The sequence below is a fragment of the Camellia sinensis genome, chromosome 13, assembly GCF_055761805.1.
Source record: "Camellia sinensis isolate YWXY chromosome 13, ASM5576180v1, whole genome shotgun sequence".
NCBI lineage: Eukaryota > Viridiplantae > Streptophyta > Magnoliopsida > Ericales > Theaceae > Camellia > Camellia sinensis.
This window is the reverse complement of record NC_138973.1, coordinates 76,590,021-76,608,739: the sequence shown is the minus strand read 5'-3', so window position 1 is coordinate 76,608,739 and position 18,719 is coordinate 76,590,021. Positions and strand designations below refer to the sequence as shown.

At 34.8% G+C, this 18,719-nt stretch overlaps 2 protein-coding genes across 2 annotated transcripts; one reads left to right on the top strand and one right to left on the bottom strand.

Moving 5' to 3' along the window:
* Positions 1-1,078: 1,078 nt before the first annotated feature.
* LOC114288984 (uncharacterized) lies at positions 1,079-5,813 on the top strand. The gene is made up of 4 exons (XM_028232619.2): positions 1,079-1,515; positions 1,607-1,759; positions 3,813-3,884; positions 4,762-5,813. The coding sequence occupies exons 1-4, from the start codon at positions 1,360-1,362 to the stop codon at positions 5,428-5,430; spliced, it is 1,050 nt and encodes a 349-aa protein (XP_028088420.2). The 5' UTR covers positions 1,079-1,359; the 3' UTR covers positions 5,431-5,813.
* Positions 5,814-9,222: 3,409 nt separating this feature from the next.
* On the bottom strand, positions 9,223-11,928 carry LOC114287115 (reticulon-like protein B2). Its single transcript, XM_028230397.2, has 5 exons — positions 11,533-11,928; positions 10,313-10,493; positions 10,103-10,244; positions 9,696-9,765; positions 9,223-9,606 (listed from the first exon to the last, which is right to left on the bottom strand). Exons 1-5 carry the CDS (start codon positions 11,729-11,731, stop codon positions 9,440-9,442), a joined length of 759 nt encoding a protein of 252 aa, XP_028086198.2. The 5' UTR covers positions 11,732-11,928; the 3' UTR covers positions 9,223-9,439.
* Between the last annotated feature and the right edge of the window lie 6,791 nt (positions 11,929-18,719).

The window sequence follows — 18,719 nt, the reverse complement described above, 5'->3', positions numbered from 1 at the left end:
GAATAGAGAGAGTGTGTGTGAGTCACACCATAGACCGTTAGAGAGAGAGAGAGGGGTGAGCTTGTAAGAAAGAAGAGAGAAAAGAGAGAGAGTCGTAGGAGGGAGGGAGAGAGAGAGAAAGAAAGAAAGAGAGAGAGAGATGGGTTTGTATTAAAAGCGTGAATTGAATAGATATATATATATATACGGGGCTGTTTGGGGATTAATCGGGGCGGGGCTAGGCCAAGGTTGGGGCTGAGGTAATCTATCACCCTCCCCAGCTCGAAAACCATCAGGGATCTATTTTTCAATACCAGCCCTGGCCCTATGGGGGAGAGTTTTCGGAAAAAACCCGACTTATCGAGATGGGCAGTCTGGGTCCTTGTTGGGCCAGGTTCAAATTGTCATTCCTAGTGAGGTGGAGTAGTAATCTCAGAGAAAGGTAATATGCAAATCTAATCTCATGAGATTAGAGATACTCCTCATTTTATAAAAATAATTTAATATTAAAATAGAAGAGTATAAGAATATATTTACAGTACCAACATATAATTTTTAATATTAAAATATATATAAAAAAAAACACAAAAATATTTATAGAATTTAATATAATTAATTTCATCATAAAATGACATAACAAATATAAATTTTCATTAATTCAGTAGTCATAAAAAAAACATAGGGTCGGTTTGATTTAATTTTAGAATTATAATTTAAGTGTGGGGTTATATTTTGAGTTTTGAATTTTTAAATCATGATTTGAAAAAAAAAAATTTGTTTGGTTATGAATTTTGAAAATAATTTTATGATAATTTATAATTTTTTTTATTTTTTTGATTAATTGATGTATAGAATTTGAGAAAATGTGAGGAGAGCGGAGAGATAAGAGAGAAAAATTGATTGATTAATTAAATAATAATAAAAGGAAAAATAAGAGTTTTAAAAGTAATTTTGAATTGTATTTTGAAAATAAATTTAATTAATCTATTTTATCTAAATCATAATTTAAAAACAAAATTAAATTTTAAAAAGTAAATCAAAGGCTACCATAATTTTTCTTAATCCATTTATTAATAATCATTTCTAAAATCAAACGAACCCTTACGTTGTTCCGAACACTCCCTTAGAATCGAATTGCAACTTAAACCTCGACAATAATCCAAAAATTTCCGAGTGGCAGTGGCTTGTGTTGTGTCGACAAAAGTCAAACAACGTTAATCTCAAAACTAACAATGGCTTCAAGTATTAGGGTTTTCTGATTCCAAATCTATTGAGATACCAAAACAAGGTTCAATAATTCCATATATATATAACTCCTCTGATATCCATGAAATTAGGGATTCTCATCACCAGACTCGGACCCATCTGGATTGGACCTCAATGTTGAGTTCTTTTTCTCACTCTCTTCTTGCTCAACGCCCCACCCTTCTCCTACCCAATTTCTCTCCAATTAGGGTTTTGAACCATCACTCTACTTCTTTCCCACTCACTCGCAACTTTCGGCCCTCTCATTCTACTCTAGAGCCTTCAAACAAAGTAAGAAATCATAAAGCTTTAATCTTTGTTTATGTAAAATTATATATTTAGATGGGTTTGGGTTTTTAAATCTCTATGGTTATAATTGCAGAAATGGAAAATATTGTGCTTTAGGCGTGAAGAATTTGGTTACGGAGACTCAAAACCTGAGTTTACTGAAGATCCTATCTATGAAGAGTTGGCAAAACCCAAATTGGATGAATCATGTGGCAAAACAAAAGATTGGGTTTCAAGCCTCCAAGAGGTAATTGGATTAATAGTTCTTTTTCCAATTGGATTCAAAATTGTTCATTTACTTCCAGTTTGATGTGTGTTATGTGGCCTTTAATGGGTTTGTCATAATTTGATATGTGCAATTGAATTTTGATTCTTTACCTCATATAATCTGTGCATGCTTTTACAGTTCTAGGAGGGTGTTTGAGATGATTTAATAAGTATTTGTTTTGACTTTTTATGAAAGTATGTGCAAAGAAGTAGAGAGGTGATGTGATGCTTGAAAAGATAAAAAGATTAAAAAAAATATGCTAACATAGAGGATGCCAAATAGTGCCAAATGTCTCTGTGTACTGTAATAGGAATCATATTGAATTATAGGATCGCCCGGTTGATACAGTTTTATCGGAAGTGAGATTTCTAAGCAACAGTGATATTTTGCTTAACTTACAGTCTACAGAGACTTCGCAGTTCTTAGCCTGACTTGTTAATTATTATACCCTGTAGGAAAGGGTTCAAGAAAGGAGTTGGAAAATTCGAAAATCTTCGAAGATCCTTGAAGAACAACTTCGAATTCTCTAGAAGAAATGTGAGAGGCTTAGATTCTTCAATTATCTCAACTTAGGGACACAACAACAAAGGAGATGATGGAGATAAGAGATTGGGTGAAGAAGAAGGCAAAATGGCTAGAGAATAGAATAATGGCAAGGCTCTCCCATGGATCTCCCACTTTCACTCTCAAGGTTGATAATGGAGAAGGGAAATTAGTTCTTTCCCAAGAGTTAAAAATCTCCAAAATCCATTCCTTGTAAAGCTATGGGTGGGTGCTATTTATAGGCACCTCATGATGTAGGATGGAGCCCATGTGCAAGGCACATGGGGGATATTCTCTCTAACCACCTTGTCCGAGGAGGTGACCTCTCCGAGGAGGTGACTTCTCCGAGGATGAGAAAACCCCGAAGAGGAGATCAATCCCTCGGCGAACCCTTCTTCTTAGCCACACCTAACCAATGATCCCCAATCATCCCAAAGGGTCAGGGTAGTCCCAGAGGACGTCTTGCCGCAAAATATTGCCGAGTCTCATGGACCCCCCGGGGTCGTGCCACCTCGACCCGGGTATAGGCTAGTTTAACCGAAGAGTGAATTTATCTCCACTCACCGTCCTCGGGATCGGGTCCTTTGTTCGAACTCCATTACGCCCATGGTTCTGGTGCGTAGATCCCGGAAAGCTCCGAGCCCGCAAGTATTCTGGGACTCATTAACGGAGCGACTTCTAGATTGCGTCTGAATCCGTTCGAAGCCAAGTGTTTAGGACCTCTAGGTTCGTGGATCCGAACCCTTTCGAGTCCGAGTGCCTCGGATCTCTAGGCTTGCTTAATACCCTTTCGAGTCCGGGCCCGAGTAAGTCTCTAGGTTCGTGGATCCGAACCCTTTCGAGGCTTAGAGCCATTCAGCCCGTTTGACGGCGATAAATCCAAGCCCACCAATCTTGGACTTGCGATAAATTCGGGCCCACTAATCTTGGGCTATTGGGCCTAAATAATTTAGTGGGCTTAAATTAGCTCCTCTTACATACCCATTGTTCGAGTTTCTGTTAGTCTTAAAAGTATGACTTTATATACAGTTTACTCAAAAGCAATGTTGTATCCCAACCATGGTTAATGCTAATGCCTTCTCCCTAGCATTTGTATTCAGCAAGTCAGTCGAATGGATCAATTTTATATGATCATATATTATACCTCATGTGAAAATTATGCATGTAATTAATTAATTAGACATGTGGCTAACATAAAACAATAAAGAAGGTAGGGCTTGACATTGGAATATGTACATTGTGTTGATCACATATACTTTTTATGTGTTACCACAAGATGAAGTAAAAGAAAATGGAAAATTGAAATCCTTGAGCATTTATTTTAACTTCAAAACCTTGAAGGCTTCCAACTTTCTTTTTGTGCCTCCATTTATGAATATATTATGAATGCTGAATGTAGATACTATGCCTGAGATATAAATTTTCAAACAGATAGAGGAACTAGTAGTTTCTGTCATCGTGTTCACCCACGGGCTTTCTAATGTTTCAGGCTGCAGATGCAGTATTTAGAGCAATTGGGAAGCCCTGGACCGTGCCATGGACAGCTGAGACTATACTACAGGTAAACTGCTATTTCCTTGATAAACATTTTATGGTGAGATATTTAGGGGACTTTATAATGAATAATAAGATCTCGTCATGTTATTTACCTTCAATGACGTGGCAAAGAGAAACACGGAAGTAAGCTTAGGAGATTTAAAGATATGAGAACTTTTTATTCATTGCTGTTGATGAAGGATTTCTCTTTACTTCCTATTTTGAGATATCATGTACTCCACTCAAACTCAGAAATGCCATAATACCTAAATAACTTGGGGAACACCACACAAGTTCTTTGTTTTATGTCGGCTTTATTAAGGGTAATTTGTACATTAAAATCACAAGATCACATTTTTAACTTAATCAATAGCACTTTGTCACTGGTGCATTCATTGGCCATCATTGCACATGGCGAACTTTCTTGATGACTTTCCTTATTTCCATCCACCAATACTATCTTCAGTTTCTCAAGACTACATATAATTCTGTTCTGTCTTTTATCTGGAGTAATTTTATTTTCTTTTTTTAGCTTGTGCTCTGTATTTTATGACAGTTGCACTCCCACGACACTGGATATCCCCACTAGGTATTTGTTCGCTGAATTCTTTTTTGTTCATTAGATAATTAGAAACTAGGTTTTTTGAGGATACAGCCAGAATGATTTTTTTTTTTTTAAAAATTATTTTATTTTATTTGATGAATTTACATGAACTTTCTAGAACTTATTGTTCCCTTTTTTATACGCTTAGTAAATGGTGGACAATGACAGAATAACCTAAAATCTTTTTTGAGTTTTGAACTACTCAAACTGATATCCTTCCTACTCAGTGCCTTTTGATCGCTAGAAGAAATCAATCACAGAAGGATAATGACAGGCATGCATAATTATGACGATGCAGGTGACACTCCTTTGGATTGTCGCATTCTGGTTCGTGGGCTCTTGGATGATTCCATTCGGAGCTCACATAGCGGGTTTCAGCAAGGAATCTCTAACATACAGAGGGCAGGCCTTGTACAGCCTTTTGACCGATGTAACTGAAGGCCTTGCCGGAATCGCAATTCTTCATCGTTGCCTGTCTCGCTTTTGTCCCCTTCCATCTGATTGGTTTAAATTTAGCCTGAGAGGGAATTGGCTGTTTGATGTTGCTCTTGGGTGCCTCATGTTTCCTTTGGTCAACCGGCTCTCAAAGTTCAACCTTGACTTATTGCCTCTTCTGCCTTCGACACCTGTCACACTCTCGAACGTCGAGCAGTCAATTGTAGCACGTGATCCAATCGCAATGGCTTTGTATGCACTCGTGGTTTCAGTGTGCGCTCCGGTGTGGGAGGAAATTGTTTTCCGGGGTTTTCTTCTACCATCCTTGACCAAGTACATGCCTGTATGGTGTTCAATCCTTGTGAGTTCAGTTGCCTTTGCTCTAGCACATTTCAATTTACAGAGGATTCTACCTCTTATTTTTCTTGGCGTGGTGATGGGTGTAATTTTTGCACGCTCAAGGAACCTATTGCCATCTATGCTCTTGCACAGTCTTTGGAATGGCTTTGTTTTCTTGGATTTGATGAAATAGAATTCTTGCTTTACTCTTTGCATACCAATCAAAAGTCGGTTGGTCATACATTCATAAAACACCAGATCTGTCAAAGCAGCACATGCAATGGGCTATTCAGTGAATCAATCTGCTGCTTAATTTCTTCTTTCATTCTACTGGAGGCATGAAAACAGAGAGCATTGCGATTGTGGCCAAAGGAGATCATTTGTGCCACTATTGTGATGCCTCGGCTACTGTATTTTGTTGATAAACAGGTCAGGTCTTTTTTTTTTTTTTTGGGGGGGGGGGGGGGGGGGGGGGGAACTATTTTGTGATATTTATACATTAAAGATGACTTCTGTAAAAATGCAATTTCTTATATTTAGTGAATCTAGTGCCTCCATTGGACTTGCCTTTGCTCATGTAGCCTCCGTTTGGGAAGTGGGTTGACTTTTTGGCTTTTTGACTTTTTTTGCTATTTTAGCCTGGGCTTAAAAGCTTGGTTTGGGAAGGGCTTTTTGACTTTTTGGCTTTTTTGAGTTTTTTTGTGAGAGAAGAATGTAATGATTATGGATTGGATGTGATGTTTTGTTTGTTATGGCTAAAATAGCCTATTTTGTTTTTTGTGACTAAAATAACCAAAAAAGCCTGCAAACTCACTTGTCAAACACAGGCCTAATATTTTGGTTAGAATTTCTAGGAATGATGGCCACTTGTTATCTATTTGTACCTTTTTGCCGGGTAATTTCCTTTTGGAAAATTAAAAACACAGCTATCTGAATCCTATCTAAGTTTTTAGCGTAGCTTTAGCACAGTATTGTTTTCTTTAGATTGTGTTGAAAAAAACTTATTGGCCTCGTTTGGGAAGTGGCTATTTTAGTAGGCTATTTAATTTTTTGACTATTTTAGTAGCTATTTTAGTTTTTGTGTTTGGGAAGATAAGATGATTTTTTAGTTGGGTTATTGTATTGAAAAATGTGTTGAAATGATGTTTAAATTTAAAATGACAGATTTGTCCCTAACTTTTTATTTTTTAAAATTGATATAAAGGGGCAAAATGGTAATTTTTCCATTGAAGTGTCACTTTTCGGCTGTGACAACCTACACTGTCCAGCGCAGTACCTATTTTTTTTTTTTTTTTAAAAAAAAAATTTGTGAACAGTGCCACTTTTTGGCTTATTTACCAAATGAGGCTATAATAGTCCCGTTGGCAGCTTCCCAAACAGCGCCACCTTAGAAAAATAATATTATAAATAAGTTCTAATAAAGTTGTTGTTAAAAAAAAAAATTATGACATTTTTTTGCACGTCACTAAAATTTAACAATTAGTAACTTTTTTTATCACGGTTTTTGTAAATTGTTGCTAAAACTTATAATTAGTAACGTTTTTTGTGATGAGTTTTTTAAACTATCGCTGAAAGTTAAAAATTAATAATTTTTTTGTAATTGATTTTTTTATACTATCGCTAAAATTTATAATTAGTGATATTTTTTATGACAATTTTTAAATTATCATTGAAAATTAAAAATAGTATCATTTTTTAATAGTATTTGACGAAAAACTCAATTAATTATCATAGGACCTATTGGATAATAAGTTCACCTATTAGGACCTACACGTAAGTCTCCATTTGTTTAAAATACAATTTGCTCCCTGTGATATTGAAAATTTCATCTCGTCCCTTGAAGTTTTTAATTTTATAACAAATGGCCCATTTTATCAATAAATTATCAAGTCAATTAATAATTTTTAATTATGTTAGAAGAATATTTTAATTAATAATTCAGGTACTTTAATCATTATATAGTAGGACAATTAGAAATTTTATTTTTTTTAGTTAATTCAATGAAATAAAAAATTATGATAATGAGGTATTTGTAATTTTTTAAAATCACATAAAAGAATCTATACTTTAAGTAAATCTCAAAGAGTGTATTGTGATTTATCTTGGGTAATTTACATTTTCCCCCCTTCACTAATTAAAGTTTTTCTAATTTACTCCTAAAATTAACTTGTGTTCACAAAAATTTGACTGAAAATGTCACATTAATTACCATATTACATAAAAATATATTATTATATTGAATTTTAGATTTGTGTTAGAAGTGTGAGTTATAATAAATTATTTTTATACATTGTGGTTATCAATGTGTTATTTTTTTTATCTAATTTTAGACATCTCAAAATATAAAGAATCAAAATGAAAAAAAATAGAACTTTAAAGACCAATCATAAAGGGGGCAATTTTTTTTTTCTTTTCTTCTTAGACTGTGTTTGGCATCCTCTTCTTGGGCTAAAATAGTTATAAAAAGACAAAATAAACTTTTTAATTTAATAAGACAAAACATTAAATTCAAGCTATAATTATTTTATTTTCTCTTTCACAAAAGTTAAAAAAATTAAAAAATTTATTTCAAACAAGACTTTTAACACTAAATTAAAAAAATTAAAAAGTTAAAAATTAACACAGATCCCAAAGGAAGGCGTAGTAAAAAAGTTGAGTGGCGAAAGTGACTCTAAAAAGCTGAAATCAGAACGGAGGAAATAGAACGAGAATTGGGGTCCTTGCATTGGAACGAGGATCCTCTCCTTGCAGCTCTTGTACTTGCGCCCGTCTTTGCAGGTTTTCGGGTCTACTTTTAGGCCCAATTTTGATAATCCGAACCGTTCATATTTTATGATTTATTCAGTATATCATACCTGTAAAAAATCAAGTTGATCGGATATCAGAAAGTATGTGTTCAAAAAATTGAACTAAAAACTATTTTTTAAAGAATTTAATAAACAGTTTTCCGAACATAGCTTTCTGATATCCGATCAACTTGATTTTTTACAGGTATGATATACTGAATAAATCATAAAATATGAACGGTTCGGATTATTAAAATTGGGCCTAAAAGTAGACCCGAAGGCCTGCAAGGACGAGCGCAAGTACGAAGCTGCAAGGAGAGAACCTTGGCTCCTTGCATTGCTGTGTTTTGAGATGCGGCTCACTTCGGCTTCATTTCATCCATCCATCCATCCATCCATCTTGAAAAGTGAATTTATAATATAATCTAAACAAAATTGAACAGTGTAAATTATTGTTCCAAACGAATGCACCAAACCTGAACTATTCTCTCAAACCCTTGAAAAAGTGAAGGGAAAGCGGGCTAAAATGCTTCCCCTTGTTCGATGGAGCATACCGAACCACACCTAAACATTCAATTGCATAATGAGGTAATGGGGGCTGCTTTGTATAAAGAATTAACGTTATATGTTTTGATTAATATAAACATTAATATATTAATAGATGATGTGATATTATTTATATAATTTTAAATATTTATTACTTGTATAATAAAAGATTGTTTAGGATAATCTAAAGAAGTGTACTTTTTGTCTTTTTACGAAAAGATGTGCAGAAAAGTAGAGAAATGATGTGATGAAAAAAATATAAAAAAATAAAAAATGTGTACTTATTTAGGATAGCCAAACTTGACCTAAATGTGATCAATAATAATATCACATCATTAATTAGTATATTAGTATATATATTAATTAGTACATGTAGTACTACCATGATATAACAAGAAAAAAATACAACAGATCTAAATAGAAGATAAAAAAAACGATAGTAATGTGATAATAATTACTCATGGGAAAATTTGTTATTTTTTCTAAAAAAAAAAAAAACTGTATTTAAGCAAGCTTGTGTATTTGTAATTTACCCAAGCATTAACCACCATTTAAACATCATACGCAATTCCATTTTATTCAAAAAAAAAAAAAGAAAAAAAAGAAAAAAGAAAACCCTGTCAAAGAACAAATGTGTAAAACATCTGCAGCACTAAAACATCAATGGAATCAAAATATTTTATAAAACCCAACGGGCAAGGCACGAATCCACATGAAATACTATATAATAACTTCAGGGCCTAAAACAGAAACCCCCAAATGCTGCGCACGAACTTAGCAAATTCAACTTTATAGAAAACTATCAGTAATTATCCACATTGTGAACCCAAAACCCTAAACAGAGTTACCAAGCACAGCCACCCTAAGCTCTCACACCTTCTTGGCTTTCAATGGTCCTTTCGGGATCTTACATAAAACCTTCGCATCAAAGACTACATACTGTCTCTTAATCTCAATCATTGCCTTCTCAGCAAAAGCATCTACCTGATCCTCATATTTCTCATACAGCACCGGCACCGTGTGGAGCAAAACAAATGCTGTCACCAAATCATAAATATTCGAAGTAAAAAATAAAAATACCAAATAACAAGCAAATGCTTCAACTAACATAGTAGTAATTGATTACCTATGTAAAACAAAGTCAAGAAGCTGCAACAGCTCCCCAAAAATGACAAGATCCACAAGCCAGCAATCACCTGATGAACAACATAACCATTTTGAATAACAATATTAGGATATGTATTGGTATTAGTATCGGTGATAAGGTCATTTATCAACCTACACCGGACAAAAATGAGTAACTGTATCAAAAGGCCAAAATCCCATGATGTAATGGCCAATATTAAAACCCTGTACCATTCCATACCCACAAAACTTCATAACTAAGGGCCACTAGGTGTAATCTTGGCGTGAAAATTTCAGAATTTGCAAACAGGGAGGTTCATACTGCAATCTACCATACTCATCAATAACGGGTTTTGACAGTTCCAAAAGTAGAGCACTCAATCAAGTACAAGAGAGAAATCGACATACACAGATAAATTGTTTGAGATCTCTTCCTAAAGCAATCTCCCTAAGAACTCCAAATGCCCTATTGATTTCAATTGTAAGGGCAGTGGCAAGCTGCACAACTGGCTCTTTTGGAATGTGAACTTCTGGAATCTGGGGAGGAGACCTGGCAAGGAGAAAATCAAGTTACAATTTGTAAAAGGAGATGATTTGAATGCAACATCAATGTCTTACTTCTTCATGAAGGTGCTAGCGTTAGACCACAAGAATAACACAGCCAGAGCCAATATCAAGCCATGACAAACCAATGTGAGCAGATGGTACTCAACCAATTCAAATAGACACCAGATTGCAGTGGCTCCACCTAGGACTCCAGCAGATATCTTCTTGTTTCTCCACAGAAAAACATCAGCAGCTGCACCAACAGATCAATGGTGAGCGTACATTTTAGAGAGAAATGTTAGGAACTCCAAATTGGAGTACTTTACCCCTATGATTCAAGTATACCCAGAAAATTCTCACATGATTCTGGACCAAAGTGCATATATTAACACCATTAACTATTGATGTAAAATGACTATAATACCCTCAAATCCTATGTTAATCCTAAATATTTAATTATTTATTATAATTACTAACTTTTGAATCTAATTTTAATTTAATATTTTAGATCACAATTAATCCTAAATTCTTAATTATGTATTATAATTCCTAACGTGTTAATCTAATTTTGATTTAATTATAGTTTAGTTCAATTCTTAATTATTATTTAATTATGTTTTAAGCAATTCTTAATTATATTTTATATTTTAGATGAATTATTAATTATATTTTATTTTATTTAATTAACATATTAATCTAATTTGGAGAAAATGGGGGTACAGATATTTTCTTGTATTAATTTCACTTTAATTTTCCAGAAAACCAAGCACAATCCCAAAAATGGTGTGTGACCTTCCATTAGTTTGGATAGAAAAATTAACGGTAGCCTTTAGTTCAAAAGGGCATGGAGCAACCCTAAAATTAATTTGAATGAAGTTGTGTTATGAAATTTCTTATAAAAGGCGTTGAATTTATAAAGCAAAAAGTCGATATTTTCAGAACCAGTCCCATCAACATTACTAAGAATCATGTTATTAAACTACTAAAAACAAATAACCAATTCATAACTCCGATCTAATGACCAGCCAGATCTAGATCCTCACAAAACAAGCATAAACAAGAAAAATTACTACTAAATTTTGCTAAACAATCAATAAAACTTAGAATTAGGATTTCGAAACCAGGACACTAATTTGACGATCATATGAGCACAAACAAATCAAACTAACCATTAACATAATTTCAAAAACAGTAGAGAAATGAACTTTTTAAGCCACAAACTTATCAAAGAAGAAAAAAACAGAAAAAGCAAAAAACAGTATAGAAATGAACTACGATGATGATGAACATACGTTTTCCACCGCCAAGGACCTTGTGAACGGGCTTCTCTCTCCCGAAGAGCCTGTAAACCTTTGACTTCAAAGACGACGCCGGCGATGTATTCACGTCGTCGGAATCTGACGACGACGACGACGACGACGACGACGACGAATTGTCTCCGCGAAGCTTCTCAGTTATCTTTTCCATCGCCGACTCCTCATGATCTGCCATCTCTCTCTCTCTCTAAAACCTCTCAGATTCAAAACCCTAACGCCAATATTTAAAGCTAAACCCCTCGCTCCTCTCTCTCTCTCTCTCTCTGTTCTCTCTCTGTCCGTGTATCTCTATATATATGTATCTATATATATAGTTTTTTTTTTCTTTTTTTTTTTTGTAACAGCTAAGTGTGATATTTATTGGGCCAATACGAGCGTGACGAGTCATTAGATTAGCTGTTTAAATGAACGATATCGAAACTTAGCTCTTAATTTTCCGAGCCTATTGGTTGCATCGACCCAGGCCTATTTTGTTAATTGAGTTAAAAATTAATTTTTTAGTTTTTGACCTTTTTAAAAGATATATCACCTCTTTAATTTTTTTATATATTTTTTATAAAAAATTTAAAAAATTAATTTTTAATTTACTTCTTAAAATAAGCTCAAATCTCAAATTATTTGAAATGATTTAAATAAAATAAAATTATACATACCAATTAATATACTATTAATTAATGTATTAACAGATAATCTAGCATAATTTTATTAGTTCTGAATTTTTATAATTTATATAATGAATAGAGTTCATAATTTTAAAATTATAATATTATAATATATGTTGGTATACTAATTAATATAATAATTAATATATATAATACCATTGACTTAAATAAATATATTTTTAAATTTTTTATAAAAAATATATAATAAATAATAAAATAATATAACTTAAAAAAATAAAAAAATATGCTAATATAAAGATATCAAACAATCTCTCAATCCAAGCCGGTAGGCTTTGCGTACAGTTTCTATTGATAGCTCCGAAGCTAAATGCACATTTTCACGGCCCTTTTCCGTGCCCTCTGTCAATCTCGATTTTAAATTTTAATAATTAAATCCTAAACTCTAAAATAAAAATAAATAAATTTTAAGAATTAAACTTTAAATTCTAAATTTTAAAATAAAAAATAAATAAATTTTAAGAATTAAACTTTAAACCTTAAACCTTAAAATAAAAAAAATAAAAATAAAGTGTAATTTATCACTCCAAAAAAGCGTAGTGAGAATATGAAGAAAAAAAAAAAGGGAAGGGAAGAGATTGAAACTGTGTTGTTTTAGGCACAGAAAGGAACACTGCACAGCAGTGACCCCGCTCCCTGTGGCCACACGGGGTCTCTACTGTGCTGCCGTACCTGCTGTGATTTCAAACGGCACTATTTTATTTATTTATTTATTTTTCATGTTCTCATTATGTTTGTTGGCATAATAAATTATCCTTTACCATAAACCCTAAACTCTAAAATAAAAAAATTACATTTTAAAAATTAAATCTTAAACCCTAAATCTTAAAATAAAAAAAAATTAAGAATTAAACCCAAATCCTAAACCCTAAAATTAAAAATAAAAAAAAGAATTAAACTCTAAACCCTAAACCTTAAACCTTAAAATAAAAAAATAATTTTTTTTTAAGAATTCCCTAAACCTTAAAATAAAAAAACAAATTAAATAAATTTTAAGAATTAAACCCTAAACCCTAAAATAAAATTAAAAAAATTAATTTTAAGAATTAAACCCTGAATCCTAAACCTTAAATAAAAAAAATTAAAAAAAAATGTAATTTATCACTCCAAAAAATAGTGTTTTGGTTTAAGTTTTCTGGATTAAATTTTTTTAAAAACTGATTTTTTTAATTTTCGTGTTTTTTTTGTTTTTAGTGAATATTTTTTAAATTTTAAACATTTTTTTTTACTTTATTAGATGCACCTTACTTAGATGTATCTAAAAAGTAAAAAATTTGTGAAAAAATATTTTTAAAAATTAATAAATACATAAAAATATAAAAAAATGTACTGAATTTTTGTATTTTTTTATTTTTGGTATTTAGTGAATTTTTAAAAGATTTTTTTTATAATTTTTTTTACCTTTTAGATGTATTTATGTTAAGTGTGTCTAAAAAGTAAAAAAATTACTTAAAATATTAAAAAAATTCAGTAAAAATAAAAAAATACGAAAAATAAAAAAATAAAATTTTTTAAAAGGTGTTTTTTAAAAAGTGAAAGCAAACAAAGTAACAGGGAGAATATGAAAAAAAAAAAAAAAAAAAAAAAAGAAGTTGAAACTGTGCCGTTTTAAGCACAGGAGGAAACACTGTACAGCATTGACAGCATCCGTACACGTAAAGCCAATTAATTGCAGCGTACAGGTTCATGTGAAACAAAAATTGACAGTAACGGTGAGATCATTTTATTTTAATTGGATAAACTATGGGGCAAATTTGGGAAGAAACTAAAAAAATTAACTTGTAGCTTTAATTTAAATAATTTAGAGTGTGTTTAGTTTGTGTGTGAGTGATTTTCTGGTTACATTACTCATTTAGTAATCAGTTAGAGAGCACCGGCAGAATAGATGGCTTCGGTTAACCTGTAACAGAAAGAGAAGGCTTCCGCGGTGGTTCTTCCACTCGGGCATTCCGACGATCAAGTCAGTATATCTTTCAAAGATAATCAAGTGCTAAACTTACTGCTCAAGCATAAAATTGCGTGCATTAGACCCACGGGAGTGCCTCTCTTTTATAGTTAACTTAATCCTAGTCCCACTAGAAGCCTAACTTCCATGGACTCCAATTCAGTACTTACTTTGAACTCCTTAAGAGATAAAGATAAACTCCCTAAGAGCTTTATCTTCATCTTACTTTGTCTCCTCTTCTGTAGGAACCCACATTTTATGTCCTCATCATGTTCACGAGCATCGGTATGATTATGACTTGTTTAGCTTGCATGTGTATGTTGTGATTTGTTTCGTTTGAGCTTATGTGATCCATGTCTTGATTTGAAGCCTTGTGATTTGTCTAAGTGTAGTATGCTTGTCTTGTTCCTCCCTTGATGTGAAACTTAGGTTACGCCTTGCCTGAGTTATGCTAGCCGATGTTATTCCAAGCCGAGGTCATCCTTAGTCTAGTAGTAGTATCTTGAAACCCCTTGTTGACCTCCGTTCTCGTCTTGACACATTAGCCGAAATGTTACCCTGTACCCAAGCGATCTCGTCCTGGAGTGGTACGACCTAGGCCGAGGTGTGGCGCATCTAGGCCAAGATGTGGCACAGCTTAGTCAAGTGTTGTCCTTCCTAGCCGAGGTCATTGTCACCTTAGTTGCCGAGGTCCTTCGTTAGCCGATGTCACCCCTTGCCGGAAGTGCCACTCCGTGTAGCTTGTTAGATACGCCTTGTTGTTAGCCGATGTCATAGCCTGTCAGAGAGCCCATACCGCTTTGCTTGTTGAACACCCTTCCACCATGCTTTGTCTGGCCTGTCAGCCACCTTTTCAGGATGAACCCAACCAGTCGCCGCCACGTGTCTCAGCAGAGGGTTAACCCCAGAACCGGGTATAGAAAACTATCATTTAGTATCATAAACTTGCCTTGTAGAGAGAGAAGCTCTAGGAGGAAGAAAGAGTTTTAGAGTGAGGAAGTAGATCTTCAAGCGTGATTCCTAGAAATCGAACCGTTGGATCCGTGTTCTAAGGTTAGATTCTTGATCTGCTCACGATGTTCTCTATATTCATGTTGTTGCATTGCATGATCGAATATGATTTGTAAGCCATGCATCGTTTTGAAGTTCGATTTTAGAAAGAGAAAATGACATTCATGTGTTCTTCAAGAAAGTCTTGTTTTGATCTGAAAGCTTGCATAAAGAATCATGATTTTGTGTTTATTTCCGCAAGGATTCCAAGTACGGGTACCCAGGTCCATGTTTTCAAACTCATAGCACGAAAATCCCAGATTTGTGATGGCAGATTATGATTGAGCGTTCATATTTTTCATGTTTTCACACTCATGTTTTTCATGTTCATCAACAGGGGGAAACCCAGAGTTTCCCGACCTCTTTTCCTTGTATGTGGCCTTCGGGAACACACCTCGGCGAGGAGGTGTGGAACCTCGGCCCAGACCTGGTTGGTGCCCAGCATGTTTTCCGAAACCATTTGTGTGCATACGAAACTTGTTTGAAAGTGCATTCAATAGGCTTTGCCATGTGTTTGTAGGACTTGGGCTTGTCTCGACCCCGACGTGTGAAGAAACTAAGTGAGTGGTATTTCTAATAAAGCTATGTTACGCTTGTTTTGATAAATCTTGTTTTGCCTTGTCTTGAAAAGTATTTGATTTAGCATGAATGACTATCCCTAATTGCATATCAAACACTATCTTGTTTTGATGACATTTCTTGAAAGTCCTTAGTTGCAGGGGACTATAATGCAACTGCACTCTTGTCTTGACAGTCCTTAGTGCTAGAGGACTATAAACTTTCGCAGCACAGCCTGTCTTGAAAGTCCTTAGTTGCAGGGGACTATAATGCAACTGCACTCTTGTCTTGACAGTCCTTAGTGCTAGAGGACTATAAACTTTCGCAGCACGGCTTGTCTTGAAAGTCCTTAGTTGCAGGGGACTATAATGCAACTGCACTCGTGTCTTGGGAATGTCATCACCCTCTTGTATTAAGTAGATGTAATAACATCCAAAGAACTTGAAAGCCGGCAATGAACTTGATTTCCCTCTTGATTGTAAAGTATGCTATGTATTGTTTTGAAAGAGATCTTGGATATCAGTCATGCAAAACCTTTATTTCGAATATCATTCACTGAGTATCCAAGCTCACCCTCTCTATATATATGTAGGTGATAAACAAGAAGGCATTGAGGCCTAGACGCGATTGCCGATGTGTTTTGGGTGCTTTGCCGACATGTTTTGGATTAGCATTTTTGCACCATCTTGAAGATCATGCTTCTTGGCTTATTTTACATTTGTACTTGTATATGTCGGCTTGAGAAGCCTTTTGGCCAAGATGTGTTTTGTATCTCATTTCCTTATTGTATTTAAGTTGTAAGACTTTATAAAGATGTATGTCATTTCGGTGGACTTATGCACTGCTCTCATGGACTATTTAGATTCTGTATGTATATGTATTGCTTCCGCACTTGTAAGCCCCATATTTTATACTCTGATTGTGTGTGATCCTTGTAAGTCGGCCTTCGGTAATCTCGGATTACTGGCCATCACGGCACCAAACTACTAGGGGCGGTTTGGGGGCGTGACATCTTCATTCTAGGACTCTTGTCCCCTATCCGTTTATCTCAGATTTCGATATCTTCGGAGATAACCTCAGCATAATGACCAGGATACGTGGCATCTCGGTTGACACATCGGCGTCACCTTACCACATGTTGGTACTCAGAAAATATATTCCCACAACTTCCCCCTAGGTTCTATTACCTCGGCATTCTGAGATAATGGAACCTATATCGGTACTTCCTCCTGTACATCGGCTCAAGAACTTATCAGCTGAGATCATTCATTTCAGGCCGACATATTTTCTTCAGAGAACAAGAACTCTAGTGAATTCTTTCACGTGTGTGAGCTGTCACGCATCATTTACTCAACTGTTTCATTCACGCGTCTTCACCTCATTGGACCGTGCCTATGACGCGCTTACAAGCCGCTTTACGTCTGTGTGCGCCGTCTGACGTATGTGTTGTTCCAGGCGCATTCAATGCTCCGTTTTGCCGCCGTTTCAAATTTTTGACAAAACCTTTCCCCTTTTTTTCATTTTTCAGTTTTGCATTCGATTTCTTTTTTCTTTTTCTCTCTCTAGCTCCTGAATACGCCATTGTTCCAGTCCTCAAGCTCTGCAACTGCCTTTCTTTCTCCCTTCCTGTGAAGCTTTCGTTGTTTACATCTGTAACTGTCGTCTGACTTCGGCAATTTTTGTACCGGCTTCATATTTTCTGGTAAGCAACTGTTTTCTTCTTATTCCAGTTCTTGATCTTTTCTGGAATTTCTTGTTTTACTACTGCCTTGCTCAAACAATTAATTTGTGAATCATACCTCTGAATGCGTTGATTTCGCTTTTTGCTTATGCCTTAAATACATGTACTATTCATAGTTTTCTTGCACACCTTGCCACTATTCTTGGCCTTCAACCCTTAGTATTCTTCATGTTCTTGATAGTCCATCTCTGTTCTTGATTCTGAAACTCCGCTTTTGTTTTCTGATTTTTGTGTCTTTTCCAGATCTGTGCCTTTGACCTTCTTCTCCATAGTTTTAGGTTTGGGATTTGTCTGTAAAACCCACATTTTTAGGAAAAACTGAAACATCCCTTACAAATTTCTGCACTAGTTCAAACCTAGGTTTTTTGCCGAGGTTTCATTAATCCTCTTAAAACATTTTTTCTCTGAAATCCAACCCCTCTAATTTAGGCCGATATCATGGGTATGTGGAGACATAGGGTAGATACCCCGACCAAACTTGAGTATTTTAGACAAGAATTCTCTATCCCTGCCGATGTCCATCTGAGGCTGGCTGGAGATAACGACTTCATCATGCCCACAGATGATTCGATGCCCTTTCCCATTGTAGTTTTCACTGAGTGCAGACTCCGGCTCCCACTCAACATCCTTTTTCGTGAGATTCTTCACTATTATAAGTTGAACCCCATGCAACTGGCAATCAATTCCTACCGAGTGATCAATGGCATCATAGCCTTAGCTAACACAGGAAAATGCTAGGATCACCCTAGCCGATGTCCAGTATTGCTATACCATGTGTGCCATTAATTTGAAAGAAAAATGCTACATTTATTACCTTAAGCCGAGGTCTACCGAATTCAAAATCGTAGCCGACCTCCCAGACTCCAACAAGGGAGTTGGAGATGACTATCTCATTACTTTGGGAAATTGAGAGTTTGCTCCAGACGAGGACATCCATCTCTACCCTCTTCCTCGATCAGTTTTAGAGGGCAAGGGTAAGAGCCCAGTATTCAGCTTTGCCTGTTTTCTTTCAAAGTCTTAGATCCTTTGTCTGTTTCTGACGTCTGTTCTTTTTGTAGCTGTTCGTAAGCCACTGAAAAATTTTCGCCAATCCTTTGTTTCCAGCAAGGATTTGAAGAAACTTCTGGACTTGCCAGTCCATAAAAGAAAAGCGTCTGTTCTTCTTAATTTTATTCCATCATATAAATCA

Excerpts from the sequence above, each read along its gene's own strand:
- LOC114288984 (XM_028232619.2), top strand. The coding sequence starts at position 1,360 with ATGTTGAGTTCTTTTTCTCACTCTCTTCTTGCTCAACGCCCCACCCTT. Across the intron at positions 1,516-1,606 it reads CTCTAGAGCCTTCAAACAAA|AAATGGAAAATATTGTGCTT; the intron begins GTAAGAAATCAT and ends TTATAATTGCAG. Across the intron at positions 3,885-4,761 it reads CAGCTGAGACTATACTACAG|GTGACACTCCTTTGGATTGT; the intron begins GTAAACTGCTAT and ends ATGACGATGCAG.
- LOC114287115 (XM_028230397.2), bottom strand. The coding sequence starts at position 11,731 with ATGGCAGATCATGAGGAGTCGGCGATGGAAAAGATAACTGAGAAGCTT. Across the intron at positions 10,494-11,532 it reads GGTCCTTGGCGGTGGAAAAC|CTGCTGATGTTTTTCTGTGG; the intron begins GTATGTTCATCA and ends CTGTTGGTGCAG. Across the intron at positions 9,766-10,102 it reads ATCTCAAACAATTTATCTGT|GTGATTGCTGGCTTGTGGAT; the intron begins GTATGTCGATTT and ends GTTGTTCATCAG.